At 38.9% G+C, this 26,703-nt stretch overlaps 1 protein-coding gene across 1 annotated transcript in view; it reads right to left on the reverse strand.

Moving 5' to 3' along the window:
* The window catches only part of LOC307120028 (uncharacterized protein), a gene marked incomplete at both ends in the record, with an annotated part of 37,449 nt that overhangs the window by 6,229 nt on the left and 4,517 nt on the right, over positions 1 to 26,703 (reverse strand). Inside the window, 5 exons of the mRNA XM_079806854.1 lie at positions 14,097 to 14,286; positions 14,429 to 14,637; positions 14,802 to 15,265; positions 15,392 to 15,546; positions 16,921 to 17,105. Coding sequence (XP_079662980.1) covers positions 14,097 to 14,286; positions 14,429 to 14,637; positions 14,802 to 15,265; positions 15,392 to 15,546; positions 16,921 to 17,105 — 1,203 coding nt within the window. The remainder of the gene's footprint in view (positions 1 to 14,096; positions 14,287 to 14,428; positions 14,638 to 14,801; positions 15,266 to 15,391; positions 15,547 to 16,920; positions 17,106 to 26,703) is intronic.

Here is a 26,703-nt window from a genome sequence, read left to right on the forward strand (position 1 = left end):
CGATGTTCGCGGAGAACATCAGACAGCCAGGGGGCAGAGGGGGTGGTGCGGGCTGGCCTGGATGAAACGGGACAGAAGTTGTCTAAGCAAGATGTTAGAGTGGAGCAAAGAGTGTCAGTAGCACTGTTAGTGTCTAGTGCTGAGAACTGAGCAGGTGGAGGGAGTGATGATGAAACCATAGTGGATAGACGAGAGGGAGAGAGCGAGCGTAGATTACGCCGAAAGGTGATCTGCGGAGGAGTGCGTGTTGTGTCAGAAGTCAGTATGAGGTTAAGAGTGATGAGAAAGTGATCTGAGGTGTGCAGTGGAGTAACTAAAGTGTTGTCGGTGGAGCAGTAGCGCGTGTAGATAAGGTCCAGATGGTTACCTGATTTGTGAGTAGCTGTAGTAGATACTCGCTTAAGGTCAAATGAGGTCAGAAGAGTGGTGAAGTCAGCAGCCTGGAGTTTATCAAGGTGGATGTTGAAGTCACCAAGCAGTACCAGAGGAGTGCCATCCTCAGGGAAGTGAGAGAGGAAAATATCCAATTCCTCCAAGAAGTTACCCAGTTGACCTGGAGGGCGATAAATAACTACAACATGGATTTTAGCAGGATGAGTGATAGTGATTGAGTGTGATTCAAATGAGCAGTTGCCAGATAGAGATGGAATGGGCTCAAATTTCCAATCATTTGAGATAAGCAAACCAGTACCTCCACCCCTCCCAATCGGGCGAGGGGTGTGTGAAAAAGTGAAATTATTTGAGAGAGCTGCAGGAGTGGCAGTGTCTTCTGGTTTGATCCAGGTTTCAGTTAGAGCCATGAGACTGAGATGTGAATGAGTGGAAATAGATGAAATAAAGTCTGCTTTGTTTACAGCAGACTGGCAATTCCAGAGACAAAATAGGTACATTACGCAGATTATTAGGATTACGGCGTCTAGAATGTACAGAGCGTGATTTATGGGTGTATGTGGTAATACTAGAGATTTGGAAGCACATAGTGAATAAGGGTCAGAGAAATAAACAGATAAAAACAAGTAAAACACAAAAGTGGACAAAGTAGAAGGAAAGCTATACTCAAGTGCCTTGTCTGTGTCCTTGCTCGAGTGGAGTCGCGCAGAGTAGAGTCGATGGTCTTTACACTCTTCGGTCTTCACACGATGAGCGCTTCACACGAGGTACACATGTATACTGTATACATACCCATCACAGAAAACTTTCTGCATTTCATACTAGTCATTTAGTATGATTTATAAGCTGTTTTCCCCATGGGGACCAACAAAAACTCCCCACAAGGACAATGATTTAGGATATTTTGTCCTCATAACAAATCAATCAATACTTTAATATTTTGCATAAAGACAATTCTTGAAAAGTGATACATTTCACATTCATCCTAGTTTAACTTTCACAACCTGTTGAGTTAGGAAACACTGACCCCTAGGGGCCATGTGAGAATAATATTGCTGTCTGAAAACATTCACTGATTTACTTTAATCCTTCATATCCCATACTTTATTGAACAATTAATAACAAAATATAAAAATAATGAAACTCTCCTGTGCAAGCAGCATTTTGCGCTCAGACAAAATATTGCAATGATTTTTAGTCAACTGTTATGATCAGATGAATACATTACAATATAGCAAAGTGATATACAAATATTTTTTCTTAATTCACTAAACTAATTTGTGTATAGTCTTGTTAAATAAAACCGCTGTAGTTATGAAAGCAAAAGCTACGGTGGCCCAGTAGTGCACAACACAACAAAATTTAAAAAGCATACATAAGTTCACAACACAACGAAATGAAACCACAACACAACGAAATCAAGACACAACACAACGAAATCAAGCCACAACACAAAGAAAAATCCACAACACAACGAAATCAAGCCACAACACAACGAAAAGTCCACAACACAACGAAATAGCCACAACACAACGGAAATGCTCCTGACCACTAGGGGACTCTCGGAGTGCGGTAAAGTTAGTTTTCCTTGCATTGTTCTATAGATTCGCCAATCTTACAAATATTTAAACACTACGATCAGTTTTAAGTGTGCAGTTGTATATCGACATGAAATATCAATTAAAAATCACTTACGTGCATAATAGCTGCATATTTATACTCGAGAACGCTTTGACCCGCTGCCTCGGCGCTAAGGGAGCGTCTGCCAATTCCACCAAGTTGAAACATAATTTGTATGAATTAAAAAAAAAAAAATAAATTTTCAAAGTCCAATGTTGTGTTGTGCATTATAAAGTCAATTTTACCAATACAATCAAGCTGTGAAATTTTAACATGTCTGTTTTTAAATGTTAAAAGTAATTTTAATTCATACAAATTATACGTTTCAACCAATTGGTGGAATTGGTAGACGTTCCCTTAGCGCGATGGGATCGGGTCAAAGCATTCTCGAGCATAAATATGCAGCTATAATGCATGTAGGTGATTTTAAATTAATTTTTCATATAGATAAACAATGGTTAGCCTACATACTGTTAAAACTAATTGTGGTATTGATTTCTTTGTAAGATTGCCGACTCTATAGAACAGTGCATGACAACTTTACAGCGCTCCGAGTGCCCCCGAGTGGTTGGGAGCATTTCCGTTGTGTTGTGGCTATTTCGTTGTGTTGTGGACTTTTCGTTGTGTTGTGGCTTGATTTCGTTGTGTTGTGGATTTTTATTTGTGTTGTGGCTTGATTTCGTTGTGTTGTGTCTTGATTTCGTTGTGTTGTGGTTTCATTCCGTTGTGTTGTGGATTTATTTCGTTGTGTTGTGAACTTATGTATGCTTTTTAAATTTCGTTGTGTTGTGCACTACTGGGCCACCGTAAAAAGCAGATTTAAAGCGGAGCTAAATGTTGATTAAAGAAGTAATTGCATCTGTGTATTATTAGAGTGTGGTGCATTGCAATATACAGTATTTTTTCATTAATTTCTTTTTTCTAAAGCATTTATTTAACACTCATAAATATAATTTCTTCACATAGCTCCTTAATTGGAAAACTAATGATGATGATATTTCAACTTTGCAGTCAAATTCAATCAGGTATTGACATGCTTTTATATATGCTAATAATAATAATACCCAAAATTGGTTTAAAATAATATAAATAAAGTATAATACTGATGTGTAGGCTAATGCAGAACTCTGTGGGTAATTAACTAATTGATAATAGATTGTGCAAGTCATCTTGTTCATATTTTCATGTTTTCTCCTAAACATGTATGCATCTTAAAGAGGTATACATTGACAGAGAACAGTTTGTGTTCATGCATATGCAATATTTGTTTATAATTTCAATTAGTAAGTACAGGCTATTCCATAACTTAGTTACATATTAAGTACATTTTGCATTAAGTATATGCTCTGTAGCATGATCACTGTAAAATAAAGTGTTACTATAAAAGTCAGGAACCTGGGTGTGCTCTTTGATACCAATCTCTCATTTGAAAATCACGTTTCTAGCATCTGTAAAACTGCATTCTACCATCTTAAAAATATATCTAAATTACGGCACATGTTTTCAATGCAAAATGCTGAACAGTTAGTTAATGCGTTCATGAGCTCGAGATTATTGTATTGCTCTACTGGGTGGTTGCCCTGCTCGCTTGATAAATAAACTCCAGCTGGTCCAAAACGCAACAGCTCGAGTTCTTACTAGAACCAGGAAGTGTGACCATATTAGCCCAGTTCTGTCAACACTGCACTGGCTCCCTATTAAACATTGCATACATTTTAAAATCTTGCTTATTACTTACAAAGCACTAAATGGTTTAGCTCCCCAATACTTGAGCGAGCTCTTAACACATTATACTCCATCACGTCTACTGCGGTCTCAAAACTCTGGCCAGTTGATAATACAGAGAATATTGAAATCAACTGCAGGCGGTCGATCCTTTTCCTATTTAGCTCCTAAACTCTGGAACAGTCTTCCTAGCATTGTTCGGGAAGCAGACACACTCGTTCAGTTTAAATCTAGACTAAAAACACATCTCTTTACTGTGGCATACACATAGAACATTTTTAATTTATATTATTCAAATCAGTTAAATGATTGTTAGACTGCTTTTACTAGGTCAGCCGGAATCGGGAACACTTCCCATAACACCTGATGTACCTGTGACATCATCAGAAGAATGGCATCTACGCTAATGATAGTCTCTCTGTTTATCCCGAGGTTTACTGCAGTCAGCCGGATCCGGGCCGTATCCAGCCGTGTACAGCCGAATCAAATTCTGTTGCATTATTTTTCTGTTTAACACTGTGAAGCTGCTTTGAAACAATCAGCATTGAAAAAAGTGCTATATAAATAAAGGTGACGACTTCACTTGACTAAAAGGCTTTTCTATCTTTATATCCAATGACTGAATTATTTAAAAAGGCTATGCCAGCAAGGTTACACTCAAACATGTTCAGTATGACACTAAACTGGTGAATGTTGTGATATACAGTCTGGTAAACTGTGTTAAAATCATCCGCATGAGAGCTTATTCATGATCAGAATGAAACTTGATCAGAATTTTGTAGCCTGTATAATGAGAAAATTTGTGTGTATCCAGTGTCATCAAAAGGAGTTTAAGATGACAGAATATTGCAGAAACTTAAATCTATGACTTCTGATAAAAATCAGACATGTACGATTATTTAAAAGAAAAAAAAGTATTCAATAATGATGTTATCAAACTTTATTCAGAGAAACATTCATCCATTTTTATCCATTTCTAAGAGTGTTTTTGCAAGAGCTCATAAAGAGATGATACATATGGAGAGGAGTATATACTGTATATAAAGAGTGTTTAGGCGTTAAATAGAAGGGAATACAGAACTCTAGTAGAGTATTTAAGAAACTAAACATCATCATCCCAGCATCATGAGACAGAAAATATATAGGATGAGGCACTCGTGAGGGTCAGCGCTCTGTAGATCATTCAGTAATGGCAGCTGTACCAGCACTGTAACCCTGTACTGTAAATTTACAGAGAATTTCTAACAGTATTATACTGTATTTCCATAAAGCAGTAATATACTGTATCTTTTACAGCACATCTGTAAATATACAGCACATTTCTGTTTTCAGCCTGCTAAATTCGTAATACAGTATCACACTGTAAAAACATTGAATTGTGGGATTGATTTCGTTGGCGCTCATTTCAGATCAGATGCAAACAGAACAAACAGCAAACTCGACTTGTCAGCGGCACTCAATATAACAGAATCATTATTCATATATTGTTTAAACAGTGTAACTTATGTGCATTTGTGAGCAGTGTTTAAGCTTTCTGTGCTTCGGTTGATTCAGTTTGCGTTTCAAAACGTTAACGTTACGTTAGTTGCCTGTGACGCATCAGAAATGGAGGACGTTACACGAAGATGGAGGAAGAATTTGTCACCTGTAGAAGACGATGAGGAGTTTAAGATGGAAAATTGTTCGACTCAGTATTGATACGGTAAGCCAATCTATGTTTTGCGTTCGCATTTCGACATTGTTTACATGAATAGTTTGATTTTGTGAACGCAGTTTGCTACCGCGAAAACAATCTGTTCTCACCTCTTTACCAAGATTATGCGATATTTCACAGGCTAATATTAAACATTTACCATGTTTTTTGCATGACCTGCTTTTGATCTAACAGTTATAGATATATTTTTTCGTTTCAGGCTTGTATTATAAACCGAAGACGGCCAGTACATGTAAACAAACAACGTAAGTGATTTACTAGTTAACATGTGTTAGTTTTAGTCCATTTGTTAACAAAAATGCTATGGTGTAAGTTCTGTGATCGTGCTTTTGAATCTTTGTCAGCATTTTGCCAGCACATGAAAATCCATAGTCATGTTCCTAATACTTTTTTCAAATGTGGTATTCCTGATTGCTCCAGAACATTTAAAAAGTTCACTGCTTTCAAGGCTCATGTATTCAGGGATCACAAAGAGAGGCCCTCAAAGACATCTGTTGAGCAGTTAGGAATTGATGCTTTAGTCTGTGACATTGGTGTCTGTCAAGAAAAGTGCAGTGATTTGAAAAACTTTGTTTTACACTTGAAATCTCATATCAAAGAAGGTACCAGAGTGCCATGTCCATTTACATGTAATAAAAGCTTTTCTGTAGCATCTACATTGACCTCACATATATCCAGGAATCATCGAAACTCTTCAGCAGAAAGGTTGCGTCATAATTTACTGCAGTCAAATGTTTCAGTACAGAGGCTGCATGGTGAGGTATCCAACATAGTTGAACACTCAAATCCACAGTCTGAATCATTTGATTGTTGTGATGGAGGAGAACAATTGAATATTGCACTAGTGCCAGATAATGCAGATGAATCTCTTTTTTTAAAGAACATGGCTCTGTTTTATCTCAAATTACAGGCAAAGCATATTCTCCCATCATCTGTGATTCAGTCTGTAATTGATGGGGTGCAGGACATCCATGATATTAGCCAGTGTCATTTGCTGCACAAGCTAACTGAAAAATTGACTGCGCTTGGTATTTCTGAAAATGATATAAAGAGCATTATTGATGTCTTGCAAACTGATGATCTTTTTCGGAAGTCAAATATCAATGCACTTAGCACTGATAAGAGGAGAAAATCCTTTTATAAAGACAATTTTAAGTTTGTGGATCCGGTCCCAATCTGTCTTGGTCAAAATGAATCTGGCAAGGAAAGTTTTGCTCAATATATTCCTATTAAGCAAAGCTTAGAAGCACTGTTCTGCTGTAAATCAGTGATAGAACAACATAAGAATTCAAGAACTGAAGTCAGAGCAAAAGATATCCTCTCTGATGTATGGGATGGCAAAAATATTGATGAAAATGTGCTGTTTAAAGCTGATACAGATTCATTAGGTGTAATCTTGTATGAAGATGCTTTTGAAGTTGCCAATCCACTTGGGTCTGGTAAGAAAAAACACAAAATTCTTGCCGTTTATATGACACTTGCAAACCTGTTGCCTCACTGTCGGTCAGGCATCGACCCTATGCAGCTAGTTCTGCTGTGTAGGGAACAAGATTTTAGATTTTTTGGACAAGATTTGGTCTTTGCCACTCTGATAAAAGACCTTAAAGACCTTGAGGAAAATGGTGTTGAATTAGCTGATGGAAAGGTGCACAAAGGTACATTGTGTGCTATAGTTGGAGACAACCTTGGATCGCATTACATTGGTGGCTTTCTTGAAAATTTCAGTAAAAGTACATACTTTTGCAGATTTTGTGAAATTGACCGCCAGACATTTCACTCCGCTCCCCTAACAAAGGCAGTAACAAGAACTATGGAGTCGTATGAGCAAAATCTTAAGGATTTGGATGCTGGTCGAGCTGAAAGTGTAACTGGTGTCAAACGTAATTCTCCCTTTAATGACCTGAATTATTTTCACGTTTGCCAGCCAGGATTACCTCCCTGTCTTGGACACGACCTTTTTGAAGGTGTTGTGTCATTTGACCTTGCTTTGTATATTGATCATCTTGTGAATCAGGAGAAACAGTTCACATACACTGAACTAAATCGTCGCATTGACCAGTTTAAGTATCTTGGGAATGATGCACGTGATAAACCAGTTGAGGTGACTCCTGGTACTGGAAAATTAAGTGGACATGCAGTTCAGAATTGGTGCCTGCTCCGGCTTTTACCTCTTTTGGTAGGGGAAAAGATTGTCAGTCCAACTGAAAATGAGGTATGGCAGTTAATACTTCAACTCAGACAGGTAACAGAGCTCATCTGTGCTCCTTCCATTAATATTGGTCAGATTGCTTATTTATCAGTTTTAATAGAGGAGTATATTGAGACTCGAAAGGTGGCTTTTCCAAATCATCCACTTAAGCCAAAGCACCACTACCTGTGTCATTATCCTGAGCTCATTGATCGTTTTGGTCCACTAATTCGCCTATGGACGCTACGCTTTGAAAGTAAGCACTCATATTTTAAACAGTGTGCAAGAAAATTGCACAATTTCAAGAACCTGAGTGCTACATTGGCAGAAAGGCATCAACTTCTGCAGGCTTACCTACATGCTGGAAGCCCTTTCCCTGAAAATGTTGTGGCAGAGAGGGGAATAGAGTTTCATGTTAATGACTACAATGATGACATTCAAGGATCTGTTGCCTGTCTTAATTTTCAACCAGTGAATACAGTGGCATCCAATGAAGTGACTGTAAAGGGAACACTTTACAAAAAAAACATGCTCATTGTTTTGCAGAAAAATGATGACGGAATAGTATTTGGGAAAATTCAGTTAATTCTTGTACATGACAATTGCAATGTGTATTTTGTCACAAAAATTGTCATTAATTACGCACCCTCATGTCATTCCGCATACTGCATATACTGTCTATAGAGGGACAGAAATCTCTAGTTCATAAAAATAATAATAATAATATGTTTACCATAGTTGAACAAAAATCGAATGGGTTTGGAATGACGTGAGGATGAATAATTAATAACAGAATGTAAATTTTTGGGCAAATTAACCCTTTTAAACTGCATTACAATGCATTTCAGTACTGTTTATGGTGTGATCCTTGAGACAATAACTGATTATATATATATATAATCCACAGAACATCAAAACTACACAGTGGTACTACAGCCTGCCGAGGTTCTCCCCTTGGTTCCCCCCGAAACAAACGCTACTCTTGGTTCACCTCCATCAAGCTCCTCAACGCCAACATCAAGCATTGTTGCATCAACCAGTGCATCACATTCATGGCCTGAAAATTTCAAAGTTCCGTGGAACTTAATGCCAGCCGGTATAAAGAGTGCTACTGAGAATGGCCTGAGACCTTCTCCTTCTGACCGACGACAAATGATAAGAATTCTTGCCGATGAAATTAGAAAAATCGAAACAAACCCCAGCAGATCACAGTGCCTTACTATTGCTCGTCAAATTGTGAGCCAATATCCCAAGTCTTTTGCAGACATGATGGGTGACAAGCAGGTTGGGGGTGGATACGAATCTTTTCTTTCACAGCTGAAAGTGCGGATAGAGCATCTTAATCGAACAAGTACACTAAGTCAGCATAGGACCCTTAGAAGTGACATTGGAACTACTAGAAAACGAAATTCAACTGACTCGTATGGTTGCACAAGATGGCAGCCTGCTCTTCCACCTGGTGAGAGTCACGACAGTCTTGAAATTAAACGTCAGAAGATGGAGGAGATCCACCTTCATGAAGGAATTTCTGGAGTTGAGAGAGGAGACGTTTACAAGCTCATGGAGGAGACCTATTGGCTTCAGCGTTACATGATAAATGCAACCCCGTCCCCTACAATTTCAGATCTAAAATCCAAATGGCCATATCTCTTCACACAGAGGCATGTATATGGACATTTTGAACAGCTTACGGACAAAAAAGTGCTCAGACTTTTGGAATTGTCTATCCAGGAGTGTGGAAAAATCATAATTGAGTTTTTCAAAAGCAAACCAACCAACGATGACGTTCGGAGCATACTCTCCAGTGGTGAAAATGATGTGGGTGCCATGGTACTACAACTACTTCTTGCACACTTCAAAGAGAAGTTAGATGGTGTTATCCTTCAAGCAGATGTAAGTAGAGATTATTAAACAAATCTCATTCATCTATAATGTTTTGTTTTGGTTCTTTTTATCATAGTTGTGCTGTCCTTCTTAAAAATTGTTTCAGGAATTTGCTACTCCATCTGATGTCCAGGAATCGGTACATTTGCCAGAGAGTCCACGCCTTATATTTCTCGGTATGTAAACATTACAGTGGTAGTTTCACCCTAAATTGAAAAGCAAGTTATCATTTACTCACCCCTCTGCAAACATTTTTTGGTATAAAATATTAATTTTGTCTTGTTTCCAGTCCAGATATCTAAAAATTCAAGTAAAGTATTGTCTTTTTTTCTTTTTGTAAGATTTTTTTTAGATTTTAGCTGGGAAATAAAATACTTAGTAAGAAAAGCATTTTTTTGCAGTTCTTTTTTCTCTCTATACAAAAAATGTTTCCTGCTTGTGTTCCTCTAGTCTATAATATCAGTGAATAGTGAGCAGCATCAAGATTTTTAAAAAAAGATGCAAGAGTATCATAGAATGATCCCATGCAAGGTGCCATAAGTGTGGGTATACAATAGGGTTTAATAAAAAAAAAGAAACTGTAATGTAATGTATTTTTTTTAATGAAAATCCTGACATTGACTGTTAGTCTTCGGTGCTTGGATGCATGTTCATGAGACTAATAGTACTGCAGTTGCGAGAACTTTAAATTCACAAAAAAATAAATACAATCCATGTACATTCTTCTATTAGATTAAAATATACATTGTGTTTGTTGTAACAATAATTTTTCACATTCTCATCTGTCAAATACAGAAGACCAATAGCCAAGGTCAGGATTTTCATTAAATATATAACGTTACATTTTGTTTTTATATTTTCCAAACCCTATGGTATACCCCCCAGAACATTTGAAATATATGGCATGTGTTACATACCATCCATTCTGTGATAATTTTGCAAATTCTTTTAGAAGCTTGATGCTGGTTCCTATTCACTGCCTTTTATATGGATGAGCGCAAGCTTTTTTGTGGTCCAAAAAAAGGAAAAAGAGCGATATACTGCATTAGAACAACAGCATATGAGTAAACTAATATGTAATAAAAAAAATTGTGAACTTACTATGGGTGACCTGCTTTAAAGGGTTAGTTCACCCAAATATAAAAAATAATGTAATTAATTCCTCACCCTCATGCCATTCCACACCCGTAAGACCTCCGTTCATCTTCGGAACACAAATGAAGATATTTTTGTTGAAATCTGAAGGCTCAGTGAGGCTTCAATAGGGGGCAATACAATTTACACTCGCAAGATCCATTAATGTACTAAAAACATATTTAAATCAGTTTATGTGAGTACAGTGGGTCAATATTAATATTATTAAGCAAGAATAATATTTTTGGTGCGCCAAAAAAACTAAATAAAGACTTATTTCGAAAATAAAGATTTTCAAAACACTGCTTCATTAAGCTTCGGAGAATATCGAATCAGCAAGTCGAATCATGATTTGGATCGTGTGTCAAACCGCCAAACTGCTGAAATCACGTGACTTTAGCGCTCCGAACCACTGAGTCGACTCGCTGATTCGATGTGCTCCAAAGCTTCATGAAGCAGTGTTTTGAAATCAGTTTCATCACTATATAAGTTGTTATTTAGTTTTTTTTTTGGCGCACCAAAAGTATTCTCGTCGCTTTATAATATTATTATTGAACCACTGTCCTCACATGAACTGATTTAAATATGTTTTTAGTGCATTAATGGATCTTGAGAAAGGAAATGTCATTCCTGGCTATGCAGGCCTCACTGAGCCTTCAGATTTCAACAAAAATATCTTCATTTGTGTTCCGGAGATGAACGGGGGTGTTACGGGTGTGGAACGGCATGAGGGTGAGTCATTAATAACAGAATTGACATTTTTGGGTGAACTAACCTTTTAAGGGTGTTCATCTGTCTCAGCCCAATGCATGTATGCAGTCGTTTAAAGTAGTTACAAAGAGTTCTTTTTTTTTTTTTGAACGAATGATCATTCGTGACGAATGTCACAATCATCCAGGAGTGCATTCTCATGCTGTACAAGCCTGTCCTGGTTTATAAAAATGTGCAGTTTACTACACACATTCATGAAATGCCATAGAATTCTTAATCATAAATTTAAGTGGTTTACAAGCAGAAAGTTCCGTGGTCTGCATTGTCTGAAATTTAAATTGTTTGCAAATATTTACAGCACATTACTGCAATCCTGGGTTATTGTGTGTGATTAGACAGGTGCTTAGTCACAAACAGACAGGCAGGCAGAAATTGGTTATGGTTCAAGAAATATAAAATAGACTACACTACTAGACTACACTACTTTCATTTCACAAGGTAGAGTATTCCTTTAATTAGGAAATTGCTCATTGCAATAAATGAAAAATAAAGTATTCCTGTATTGATGAACGCTACCCAAAAATATTACTAAAACAGAACTAAATGGTGAACCCTGTGAAGGGTGTTTCAGAGTTCTTTTAATAGTTATGTTGAACTGTGAAGAGACAACTACATAAACTGTGAAACCCACAATAGTTAATTTTAATTATTATTATTATTATTTATTTTATTTTTCATTTACAGGTCAATCTCTAAGCAACCAGCGCTGGATGTTAAGCTTGGAAGGTCAAGTTGTGTGTGAAGGAGCACAGCCTAACTTCATCACTGGCCTGGCAGCGCTGTTTGCCTCCTTCTATAACTTCAACTTGCAGTACCAGGAAGAAGCAGCATGCACCCTTGAGTTTGTTCAGAGGTTAGTTATTAGCATATATGCCATTAATATATTTTAGACTGAATTGTCACTAACCTTGTCTTGATAGCATTTTTTAAGGACTTCATTTTTTGTTCACAAACGTTTTGTACAACTGACTACAGGGATGAACAACATGGCCCTGGTTTCACAGACATGTCTTAGTTTAAAGGGATAGTTCAACCAAAAGTTTTAATCCACCCATGATTTACTCACACTTATGCCATAGTGTATTTGACTTTCTACTTGCAGACAAAAACAATCATAGTTAAATTAAATAATGTCCTGGCAAATCCAAGCTTTATAATGGCAGCGAATGGCTGGTTCAAAGTTGACACTGCCATTGTGCTTGTAAGAATATTATTTAAATTTAACTCTGATTGTATTAATCTAAAAGAAGTCATATACACATAGGATGTCTTGAGGGTGAGTAAATCATGGTCTCATTTTCAGTTTTGACTGACCTATTATTTTATGCCAGTTGTAGGCTTCAGTAAAATTAGGGTATTTAAGCAGCTTTCATAAAAATGTCTTGTAAAAAAAAAAAAAAAGGCTAAACAATGGCACTGACATATTTGGAGATATGTTTTCAGTTAAGACAGCTCAAACACATTTTAAATTATATTTAACATTATCATGCAGTCATAATCACATTGCAAGGCTTGCAATTGACTTAAAGTATTGAAGTCATAAGGGTTTGGACTGGATTCTGGCAATGTGCTGCATTTTTTATGTACTGCATTTCCACTGATACGCAGATTGGACCTGATTTAGGACCTGATGAAGGGATGATATTGTTAAGCTGTACAGTGTAACCGATGCAGAAAAAATGTTAATCACAACAGCAAACATTTTTCTGTAACATTTAATTTTATTTTTATTTTTCTTCTGTTTTTTAGACGCTTTCTTGACATCAATCCAGAACGTGGATCAAAAACAAAGAAAGGAAAAGTGACATCAAAGAAAACTGGCCAAGTTGTGCAAAAAAAGAACACCACTGTAAACCCACAGGTTTCCTCACTTCTGCGAAAACTTGCAGACTTTGAATGGGATTTTGTTTAGATCCCATTTTTCAGACTCTTTGTGGGTAACTTGGAAGAAGCTTTCCATTTGTTGTACGTAAGTACATTAAAAGTAAATGCGATTACAGCATTGTTAATGTTCTGTTAATTGATAATTGCATTTATAAAAATACAACTGGCATTTCAGCCAACATGTTTATAGGGCATTTTTGTGTTTTCATTTTTTTTTATTACTCTTTCTGGGTCACTTTACATTTCTGAAAAAAACGTGACATTTTTTTCAAATTATACAAGATTACTGCACTGTTAAGTGCTAATTGTCAACTGTTTGTAAACTTGCATTTTACATGTTTTAAAAAAATACAGCTGCCATTTCAGGCAATTTTCTATTGTTTTCTTTTAACTAAAATAAATGTTTTAAAACCTAGAGAATGTTGGTTTCTTTTTCCTATTGTGACTACTATGCAACTTAAAGTATAACATTTCTAATTATGTAATATTTTTTTATTGCTGTAGAGAACAGTTTAATACTGTTAAATTGCATGATATAACAGTAGGATACTGCATTTGATAATTACAGCACAGTACTGTAAACGCTGTTTACAGTAGTTGTCCTGTAAAAATACAGTAAGTGGCTGGCAACCCAGCTGCCAGTATTTTACTGTAAATTTACAGCCCAACATTTTACAGTACAGTACTGTAAATAATGTTTACAGAATTAGTTCTGTAAAAATACAGTAAGTGGCTGGCAACCCAGCTGCCAGTATTTTACTGTAAATTTACAGCGAAAAGTTTTACAGTGAGAGGATGTCACACGTTGTGGTGGGTCTATATTCTCCAGTTGTTCCTTTACACTTTCGTACTCTTTTTGCCACTCCTCCTTGGAGAGAGAGGAAGGACTGACCTCCAGAAACTTGTAGGCATCTTTGTTTTGGAGCTTAAAGATGACAGAAGCTTTTTTACAGCCTTCACCAAAACAGTTCCAAGCCTGAGGAATTAAAACATGTACAAGTCACATTAGACTTTCAGATGAAACCTTAGTAACGGCTGGGCAAAATAGAAGGATTCCCGCGTTCGATGGTGCAAATAAAGAGAATATCTTTTTGTAATCATGTAAACATGAATTTTACCTCTTTGGCTATTTCGATTGATTTTAGAAATTCATCTTTTAGATCGGCAAGGTCTTCAATAAGATCTTCTCCAACAAAGGTCTTTTGTTCCAGGTAGCCCAGCATTTGAGCAACATTCTCCCAGAAGTTTTTGAGCTGAATCAGAATTTCCTGAATTTTTGTCAAGCTCTTCTGAACTTCATTTAGATGGATGGGGTCGGGTATGGAATCTGCAGAGAGGAAATAAATGTTTCAACAAGCCACACGTTATTACGACATTAGTACTTTTCAATACGATTTAGGGCAGATAAGGTGGATAGCCTGTCTTAAACTAGACTTGAATCTTGGCATGACATGTCATTTATACTTTAAACATGAAAGAAAACAGACTCACTCCGGTCAAAACTGGCTTTGGCCGCCTTCATCTGCAAATCAATGATCTGGAGTTCGAGCTGCCACTCTTTCTGTTTCAGAGCAGTCTTGTCAGCGATGAAGCGGTTCAATTCTGCTTCAAGAGCCTTAATTTGTGCAACATCCTTAGGATCATTTACAGCATCATAAATGCTTTTAACAATTAGCCCAACGAATGGCACGATTGCAGCGAAGATGCCGAGGCCTGTACTTGTTTGTGATTTGGATTTTACAAAATCTTGAATCTCTTGGCTTTTGCTGTTTATCTTTTTCTCAATTTCCTCAAGCTCTTTTGTGGTTTTTTGGAGTTTAGAGTTCAGATCATCCAGGGTTTTTTCAGTCTGCTTCAACTCGTGGTCTTGTTCTTTAATCTTTTTATCTGTATCTTGTTTTTCCTTGATAACATCACTGGTGGACGATGCTACATCTTTGTTATGTAAATCATACCTACACAATGTTGAAGAAATGTTGCAGTGAAAATAGCATTTTATAACATAAACATGTTCATACTTTTAGCACATTATAGCAGCTACATGTAGAAGAATAATTAAATTATTACTCAAGTATTCTTACTTTTCCACTATCCTGTCCACATCATTGATAATGTCTTTGATCCATTCTCGTGCCTTTGCTAGGTATTTGACTGCCAAAACCGCCTTATTTTTCTCCACAGCTGTCATTAACATGGGAAACAGCGACTCAACCAGGTTTTTACTGGTCAAAATACACTGTGAGAAGGAAGAGACATAAGATCAAGAATCGAAGACTTTAAAAAATTACTAAACATTCAGAACTCTCATTGCCTGTATTTGTCTTGTAAATGCTGTTCATAATGCCATGGCATTATTTGTTGTTAAAGTTTAAAGTTATAATAATATAAGAAATTAATTAAAAATGTATGTTACGTTAAGATGATGTGTACAAACCAAGCGGCCCATCCCGCAGTCTCTCTTTAAGTGACTTAAACTGCAGTTCATGGACTGGCCACTAGAGAGCGGCTCCAGAAGGAGCAGAATCTCATTGAACTCATGTTAAAATGCCCAACTTTACAGCAGAAGAACACATGTTTACAGTCTGGGACAAACTGTGCTTTTGGTCTATACGGCTAATTTTGCTCTTTGTGACGACTGTGAGGTGGGCGTATTTTTTTATAACTCGTGGCGTGGCCACTTTGAGTGACAGGTGGATTGTCGTTTGTCTGCTGTCTGTTAGTCATCGCGTCACCTCAGCTCCGCCCACGTCCAGGCCCGTCGCGACAAGGCAGGCAAACCAAGCAATTGCTTGGGGCCCCGAGCTGGCCTGGGGCCCCAAGACAACGACAGGTTAAGAATAAAATGAAACGACAAACTGTGTGAGCGCCCCATTGATAGTCAATGCAGTAAAGTGCAATGACACTGTTATCGGGAACCCCCTTAAGGGGGCCCCTCTCAGTAGTCGCTGACAGCAGCCAGCCAACCACGCGATCTCTGCTCCAGGCAAAATACAAAATCTTCGGATTTGAAGCGGAATTTTATGCTTCAGGAAGCCAGAAAAGAAAAAAGAGAAAGGAAGAGGATGATAAGAAAAAACAAGATAGTGGTATGTGATAAATGACACTGGATAAAATAGCTCTACTTGTCTTGTACAAAAAATTACTGGGGGGACCTCCATGTCCATTTTGCTTGGGGCCCCCAAATTTCTTCAAACGGCCCTGCTCCCGTCCCGCCTCTTTGCCCATTTTCTGATATCCGGGTGTTGCGCGCGGTGACGCGCTGCCAAGATGGCGACGGCCAGCTCGTCCCTACTTTACGCTTCAAAACTGCTATTCAGAATCCTATGGGTGACTTCACGGACACTACTCAAGTACAAACTCTTAGGTTATAAAAGATTTTACCTAAAATGTCAGTTACATTTTTTATTTTTCATGGCTTACATTATGATATTATTATGTTTTTATTTCCAGTTAAGGGTGAGAGTCTCATAACCAATTTAGCTACATTTTTCTCTAAAAGCTATTGGCTACAGACCCTTCATGATTGGTGAATTGACACAAATTTTAACTTTTTTTTCTTTCTAGGTGACAGAGATGAAAACACTGAAATCAAGAGAAATGTGAAACATACTTTCATCATGGTTGCATGAGAGGATCCGAACAGAAGCTGGGTTTCCACAGCCCGACTCCTGATGAGTCTCTCCAGGTTGGTAAAGTTGGCCAGGCACAGGTAAGAGAGATGGTAGAGAAGGGCTGTCTTTTCGGCAGCCGGGAGAAGATCTTGTACAAAGTCTGGGCTCCACTGGGACACAGCCACTGGAGAAAAAATTTTTTTTTATATTTGTAAAGACTGAAAAGATCACATTGATGGCTGGTATTGTTTTAAATCTGTTTGATGAAATAAGCTAATACTTGCTTTTGCTATCAGCCATCCTTAGTAGTTTTACACAAAAATGTGTGCAATGTGTTCTCCTGAATGCACTGAAAGCAGAACAGTTCAGTTTGGTTTTAAACATGCCTCAGAAAATACAGTATGTAACTGGAATGATATCTATAAAATCATTATAAAAATGTTAAGTGAGATAGACTTACCTTTGTTTTAGCAGGTGATGTGGAGAACAAGGTATCTAGTGTTTTTATACTAAAGCTATGACCTGCCTCCACCCTTTAGAGAGAATGACTTCCAAAGAAACATTGAGTGTGATTGTGCTAACTGGAACTGAACTTGCATGTGAATCATATGTTCAATAAGATAAGAGAAACAGAGCTTCATTTGATACACATGTTCAAAAACAGAACTTACAGAAAAAGTTTGACCTCTGTCATTGCCAACAAAGGGTATATAACAAAGTATTGAGATGAACTTTTGTAATTGATCAAATACTTAATTTCAACCATAATTTGCAAATAAATTCTTAAAAAATCTGATTTTTGATGTGATTTTCTGGATTTTTTTTTCTCATTCTGTCTCTCATAGTTGAAGTGTACCTATGATGAAAATTACCGGCCTCTCTCATTTTGGGAGAACTTGCACAATTGGTGGCTGACTAAATACTTTTTTTGCCCCACTATATATATATATATATATATATATATATATATATATATATATATATATATACACACACTCACCTAAAGGATTATTAGGAACACCTGTTCAATTTCTCATTAATGCAATTATCTAATCAACCAGGATCTAATCAATGGCAGTTGCTTCAATGCATTTAGGGTTGTGGTCCTGGTCAAGACAATCGCTTGAGCTCCAAACTGAATGGCAGAATGGGAAAGAAAGGTGATTTAACCAATTTTGAGCGTGGCATGGTTGTTGGTGCCAGACGGGCCGGTCTGAGTATTTCACAATCTGCTCAGTTACTGGGATTTTCACGAACAACCATTTCTAGGGTTTACAAAGAATGGTGTGAAAAGGGAAAAACATCCAGTGTGCAGCAGTCCTGTGGGAGAAAATGCCTTGTTGATGCTAGAGGTCAGAGGAGAATGGGCCGACTGATTCAAGCTGATAGAAGAGCAACTTTGACTGAAATAAACACTCGTTACAACCGAGGTATGCAGCAAAGCATTTGTGAAGCCACAACACGCACAACCTTGAGGTGGATGGGCTACAACAGCAGAAGACCCCACAGGGTACCACTCATCTCCACAACAAATAGGAAAAAGAGGCGACAATTTGCACGAGCTCACCAAAATTGGACAGTTGAAGACTGGAAAAATTTTGCCTGGTCTGATGAGTCTCGATTTCTGTTGAGACATTCAGATGGTAGAGTCAGAATTTGGCGTAAACAGAATGAGAACATGGATCCATCATGCCTTGTTACCACTGTGCAGGCTGGTGGTGGTGGTGTAATGGTGTGGGGGATGTTTTCTTGGCACACTTTAGGCCCCTTAGTGCCAATTGGGCATCGTTTAAATGCCACGGCCTACCTGAGCATTGTTTCTGACCATGTCCATCCCTTTATGACCACCATGTACCCATCCTCTGATGGCTACTTCCAGCAGGATAGTGCACCATGTCACAAAGCTCGAATCATTTCAAATTGGTTTCTTGAACATGACAATGAGTTCACTGTACTAAAATGGCCCCCAGAGTCACCAGATCTCAACCCAATAGAGCATCTTTGGGATGTGGTGGAACGGGAGCTTCGTGCCCTGGATGTGCATCCCACAAATCTCCATCAACTGCAAGATGCTATCCTATCAATATGGGCCAACATTTCTAAAGAATGATTTCAGCACCTTGTTGAATCAATGCCACGTATAATTAAGGCAGTTCTGAAGGCGAAAGGGAGTCAAACACAGTATTAGTGTGTGTTCCTAATAATCCTTTAGGTGAGTGTATATATATATATATATATATATATATATATATATATATATATATATATATATATATATATATATATATATATATATATCAGCCATACAAGGGGAGGTTTTTAGTCCCGCCGTGGCATGGCTATATGTAATATTTGTGAGAAAGTGGTTTTCTGAAATGTACATAAGCCACATGTACTGTATTAGCAATGGCAGGGTGTCAATACAGGACTCATTGGCTGATTGCCAGACCAAGTATCAGACACAACTTCAAAATACAGCCTTTTTAACAGCCGCACCCAGGTTTCTAAAGAACAAGGAAATCTGTCAATTATAAATAGGTCAAAGTCCAATTTTAGTCTGGAATCTCAGTTAGCTGTATAACCTTAGCCACAGGTCGCACATAAACTTGTCCTTAATTCTCACTTCAGCAGTTCTGATTCTATTATCCACCCCAGGGAATACTTGAGAGATCTGACCAATGGGCAACATGGCCCTGGGGAATTGAGGGGCTCAGTGGTTCATGTAGGTTGTCTACAAACTGGAAGGATGGTGATTCAATCCCTGGTTCCACCTAACCAAGTGTCCATGAGCAAGACACCTAACCCCAGCTGCTCCCGACAAGCTGGATGGCGCCTTGCATGGCTGACACCGCCATCGGTGTATGAGTGAATGAATGGGTGAATGTGAGGCAATATGTAAAGCACTTTGGATGGCCATGGGTCTGTTGAAAGCGCTATATAAATGCATACCATTTATCATTTACCATTTGAGGGTCCACAATCATAACTGTAGTTCCCACCTTGATATCGGGTGACTCTAGTTGCCACGTGCTATGAGTCTGAAGACCAGGCAAATAACACTTGATAAACCGCTTCCAAAAGGGATCTGCTAGAACTTGGCTATGACAGACGTTGACTCAATAGTTCACTTTGAGGGTATATCACTTGAAGAAGGGACAAATCAGGCCGCCCTATAAGAAGTGAATTAGGAGTAATAGGTTCTGGATCAGAGGCATTAGATGAGATATCCCCTAGGGGTTTAGAATTTAAGATCCCTTCACTCTCAATGAGTGTAGGGAGAAGAGTTTCCTCTGGTATCAGCTGAGTTCCCAGAGTGACCTGTAGAGCTTGTTTCAGGGAACGGATCTCCCTTTCCCAACACCCACCGAAAATGTGGGGCATGAGGTGGGTTGAAATGGAAGATAATTTGCTGACTGGCAAGCTGTTCCTGAAGTTCTGGCACTAGTTCAGCAAGTGTCTGATGCAGCTCCCTTTCCCCTCCTTTGAAATTGTAATCTGATTAGATAAAACTTCCAAAGGTCTCTGATGTCGGCTATAAAACACCTGTGGGCCATAAGTGGGGAGTCTGTATCAAGTTTTAGCAGGAGGTCAATGTATACTGCACGTGTAGTCATGCACTTGAACAGAATACCCCACCACTTCTCACTTCTGTGCCAAATCTTTACCAATTATGGCCCAAAACAATCAGTGCCAGTAGAATAGAATGTGTGTCACACCTTTAGTACAGTGGGGGAAGTTGTAATTATCTGATTCAAAAGTACCTTCCAACTAGTGTTGTTTTTGGCGGCCTGTTTTAATTTTAGTTTTAGTCTAGTCTTTGTGTCAAGCTGTCATTTTAGTTTTTATTAGTTTTAGTCATAGTCATACTATTTTAGTCTAGTCAAGTTTTAGTCGACTAAAAGTCTGAGCATTTTAGTCAGAATTATCTATGGCTATTTTCGTCTAGTTTTAGTCGACGATAACTGATGACATTTTAGTCAAGTTTTAGTCAATGAAAATTGTATTTTAGTCTCTTTTTAGTAATGCAATTCTATTTAACCCAGTCAATATAGTATAAGTACATATTATAGACAAAACCAAAATCTTCTTTTAGCCAAACCCATTTCAAACAATGTTATCTTATTATATTATTGTTACCTTATAGACTCAAGAATACATCCATTCCAGACACGGAAGACGCTCTGATTTGAAGTTACAACATATTTATTTTACCAACTAAACATGTTAGAAGTACACACACATACATTTGAATAAAATAAATAAAAACATTGAGATGTCTCTTAAGGTTTGTGGTGTTTTTTCCTGTGATTTTTGTGGCCACATTTCTCCCCATCTTTTTCCACAACACCCGTTTTATTTTCCACTTCAATGTAATAAAAGTTTTTCCAAATGTCTTAATAAGAATAAATGCATATTTAATTTAATTTAATAATAGGAAAATAATATCCAAATTATTATTTAATTCTTTAAATCTGTTTAAAATTAGACCCACATTATAGTTAAAATGTTTTTCTGTCTTGTATTTTATCTCAAAATAAAGGATGTAATTTTATTCCACATGGAAATGAGCGGAAATAAGTGAATACAGCCTCTTATTCGCTTATGAGGTAATCATAATGCTGCGGTTATTTTAACATATCTAATTGCTGCCGTTATAACGGCCCATTTCAAATGTTTACATGCTTTTCTTTCTTTTTTTGAGCGGTGATGAAATATCTTGCTCTTGTAAATACTTGTCAGCATTTCAGTAATACAAGTCTAGATCTTTCAAATGCATCCAAATAACAGCAAAGCACAGCCGCACGGTGCTCTGCAGTGGCCAAAAAGGATATAAACCGTGAATTCTGAAGTTATATATTATTGAAAACTCAGAGATGTGGATTCAGAAGGCACCACACGACCTTGGTGTTTGTCAAACAGTAATTGAGGTCATTCGGCCGGAGATTTTTACACGGGTGGTGGGAGAAAAACACTGATATTCTGGATTAAGACGACAATAAAATCACTGACTAGCCCCTGTAAATGATAAAGACACCTTCGTCAACGAAAATGAAGAGACATTTTAGCATAGTTTTTATTTTGTGAACCACATTTAGTCTCGTTTTTATTCGTCATCGTCACATGACCAGCATTTACGTTGCGTCTCGTCTCGTTTTCGTCACGTTATAAAGGTTCGTTGACGACGATATTTAGTCATACTTTTCGTTGACGAAAACAACACTAACTGTGAGATCTAGATTTACCAGGAAATATTACTGCAGCAATATTTCTGCTCGCCTTCATATCAACTCTGAACTGTCATGTTGATTTTAGCTTTCTGTAACAATGTGGCTTTTCACACTTGAACTAGTTCTAAGATAAACAGAATCCTGGGTAATCTTGCTTCACACACTGCTCATAATTTACTCAGGGATGACAATCAATCCTCTGTATTCATAAGATGCCTTTTCACACGCTTCCTTACCACTGGGTTAATAATCATTATTTGCATGTGTTTACATAAAGATGCATCCTAATATTATATACTACAGATTGTATTATCAGGTTAGTCTTGAATGGACTATAAATAGGTAAGTATGAGGATAAAATGGTCCTTTCTTCACTCAAATTGATGCATTCTCTGTCTCCATTTGCCATTTTCGCATCACACTGAGACTATTGTTAACGACACACAGCGCTTCTGTTACTGTTCAACGTATGTAAAGTCATGGCACACGATTGGCTGTCTGTTGCTAAGCATCTAACCGTAACACTTCAGAACCCTGGGTTAAAACTGCTAACCCCACTTCTAAATTACAAGTGTGAAACGCTACTTTACCCAGGGTTAATAGCAGGTGAGAACGATAATAACCTGTATTTAAGCACAGTGTGAAAAGCCCTTTTGTGTCTAATAGCAAAGGGTATTAATCTAGTCTTGTGATCTGTTGTCTGCAGCGACCCTCTTCATGTTTAATTTTTGGAATTTAGTGTTTTATGGATTCTTCTGTTACAAAAGATGCATGCTGTCTCCATGTCTCTAAAAATCTTTAGACTACTTGTTTCACTGGATAAATCAAAAGAATAACCTTAAATGTAATTTTATTGGTGAGACAGTATTTCCATCTTTCCATTCAATCTGATTATCTAGACATGACCAAGATGGCGGCGCGAGTAGATCGCGAGGCTCAGCGTCTCTCCAGATTCTGCAATTTTGCGGTATTTTTCTTGTTCATCTCGGGTCTGTTCGTACAGAACAGTTGTGCTTTTACATCGTACACCCGTTGTGAGCTTTTGGATATTGGTTTGCGAATTTCCGACAGTTTTATGGACAATCTTCAACTCCTTCCTGAGATCGCTCGGACGCCCGAGGCGATGCGCTCTGCCCGGCCGGGCGGAAGTGCTAGAAGGCGGCGCTGTGATCGTAAACAAAGACGGGGTAGGCGTGGAGGTCTAAGAGCTAAGCTAAGGCTAACTCCTTACCGGCTCTCTTTACCCAGCATTTTCCTTGCCAATGTACGATCGCTAGTGAACAAAATGGAGGAGATTCGACTCAGCATTACACACAGTAAGAAACTTTTGAACTGTAACGTCCTAATCTTCACTGAAACCTGGTTAAACAGCGGAATACCGGACACCGCTATTGAGCTAGCGGGACGCCACACACTCCGGGCGGATAGAACACTAGATGGCTCCGGGAAGAGCAGAGGGGGTGGATTGTGCATTTATATTAACAAAGCTTGGTGCACAAACTCTGCTATTGTTGGGAGTCATTGTTCAGCTAACCTGGAGTTTCTCATGGTTAAATGTAGACCGTTTTATCTACCGCGGGAGTTCACCTCCACTATTATCACTGCAGCCTATATTCCTCCGGATGCTGATGCCAAGCTTGCTATGAAAGAACTTCACGCAGCCATCAGTAAACAACAGACTGATCACCCGGAAGCTGCTTTTATTGTTGCAGGTGACTTTAATCATTCAAACCTAAAGTCAGTGCTACCCAAGTTTCACCAGCATGTTTCCTGCCACACCAGAGGAAACAAAACCTTAGACCATGTTTACACAAACATGGCTGGCGCTTACGTTGCGACACCCCTCCCCCACCTGGGACAGTCAGACCACCTCTCTTTGTTTCTATCACCCAAATATTCACCCCTCATCAACCGTGTGAAGCCATCAGTAAAGACCATCAAGGTGTGGCCTGCGGGGGCAGACTCCACACTCCAGGAAAGGTTTCTAAACACAGACTGGAGTATGTTTGCTTCTCAAGCCACCAGTGGCGCTCACACGGACATTGACTCATTCACTTCCTCTGTATTGGATCATATCAATACCACCATCGACAGTGTTACAACCCAGAAACAGATCACCACATACCCTAATCAGAAGCCTTGGATGAACAGGGAAGTTCGACTCCTGCTGAAGTCACGCAATACTGCCTTCAGATCAGGTGATGCACAAGCCTACAGTACATCCAGAGCTAACCTGAAGAGGGGCATCAAAAAGGCCAAGCACTGCTACAAGCTAAAAATAGAGGGTCACTTTTCCAACTCTGACCCTCGACGCATGTGGCAGGGCATCCAGGCCATCAGTGACTACAAACCCCCCCACTCCACCCCCGCAGCCACTGATGTCAACTTCCTGAACGAGCTAAATTACTTTTATGCTCGTTTTGAAAGAGACAACAGAGAAACTGCCACCAAGCTCAAACCCTCAGCTGACCACCCACCAATCACACTCTCCTCCACAGATGTCTGCAAGGCACTGAGCCGGATCAGCGCACACAAGGCTGCTGGACCAGACAACATCCCTGGACGTGTGCTCAGGGCATGTGCGGAGCAGCTCGCTGGGGTTTTTACAGACATTTTCAACCTGTCTCTTGCCCAAGCAGCTGTACCGACATGCTTTAAACGCACTTCCATTGTGCCAGTGCCGAAACACTCTAACCCGAGGTGCCCTAATGACTACCGCCCTGTAGCACTCACACCCATCGTCATGAAGTGCTTTGAGCGGCTGGTCCTGGAACACCTAAAAGACTCTATACCATCCACATTGGACTCACACCAGTTTGCCTACCTCAGCAATAGGAGCACAGAGGATGCAGTTTCCATGGCACTGCACTCTGTGCTCACCCATCTGGACCATAAGAACACTTATGCACGCATGCTGTTTGTTGACTTCAGCTCAGCATTCAACACTGTCATCCCATCCAAGTTAATAGCCAAACTTGGAGACCTGGGCATCAACACTTCAATGTGTAACTGGATTTTGGACTTCCTAACTGACAGACCCCAGAATGTTCGTTCAGGATTCACCTGCTCCACATCCATCACTCTTAACACTGGTGTACCACAGGGCTGTGTGCTAAGCCGGTTTTCTACTCCCTCTTCACCGCCGACTGCAAGCCTGTGTATGGATCTAATTCCATCGTCAAGTTTGCGGACGACACTACGGTGATTGGGCTCATCAGTAACAACGATGAGACTGCCTATAGGGAGGAGATCCAGCACCTGGCCACATGGTGCGCTGATAATAACCTGCTCCTCAACACCACCAAAATGAAGGAGCTCATCGTGGACTTCAGGAAGGAGTCAAGAGGCACACACGACACCATCCACATCAATGGAATGGCTGTTGAACGTGTCTCCAGTTTCAAGTTCCTGGGGATCCACATCTCGGCGGACATGTCGTGGACGACCAACACCTCCAGCCTGGTCAAGAAGGCTCACCAGCGCCTCTTCTTCCTGAGGACACTGAGGAAGAATCAGCTCTCCTCGGCTATCCTGGTGAACTTCTATCGCTGCGCAATAGAAAGCATCCTGACCAACTGTGTGGCAGTATGGTATGGGAGCTGCTCTGTTGCGGAGCGCAAGGCACTGCAGCGGGTGGTGAAAACTGCCCAGCGCATCACAGGGACTCCACTGCCTGCCATCGAACACATCCAGAGGAAACGCTGTCTGCATCGAGCTCGCAGCATCCTCAAGGATTCCTCTCACCCAGCCCACAGACTGTTTTCTCTCCTGCCCTCCGGCAGGCGTTTCAGGATCCACCGGACCAGGACCAGCAGACTAAAGAACAGTTTTTTCCCCAGAGCTGTCTCTTTATTGAACTCAAACCCCCGTTGATCCACTTCCCTCATAAACTGATAACTCTCCTACCTCACATCTTCCTTCACTTTGTTATTTGCACTACCGACTGTTTATCACAGTAACAACTGTTTACATATGCATCTTGCACTGCCATATCTTAACTGGATTATGCTCATTTGCACTGCCGACTGTATTTATAGTACCAATGTTTACATTTGCATTTTGCACTGTACTTCTAACTGTAATATGCAACCACTTTCCACTGCACTTTCCACTTTTTTTTTCCGGATAGCTCTGTCCATAATTTATTGCACTACCCTAATCCACTGCTATTCCTCATATTAGCCTAGCATATTATTGTATACCTCTATCTGTAAAATTCTGTTTATAGTAATAGCCATCTGTATATTGTATTCATAGTACATATTCACCTGTAAATTCTGTTTATAGTAATAGCCATCTGTATATTGTATTCATAGTACATATTCACCTGTAAATTCTGTTTATAGTAATAGCCATCTGTATATTTATTCACTGTACATATTCACCTGTAAATTCAGTTCTGTTTATAGTAATAACGTCTCTCTATTTATACATATTTATACATATTCAGTACATATCCATGTCCTGCACTTACGCATCCATTGTATATCCTGCACTTGCTGCTATTGCACTTCTGGTTAGACCTAAACTGCATTTCGTTGCCTTGTACTTGTA

The sequence above is a fragment of the Gobio gobio genome (genome assembly GCF_949357685.1).
Source record: "Gobio gobio genome assembly, chromosome: 23".
NCBI lineage: Eukaryota > Metazoa > Chordata > Actinopteri > Cypriniformes > Gobionidae > Gobio > Gobio gobio.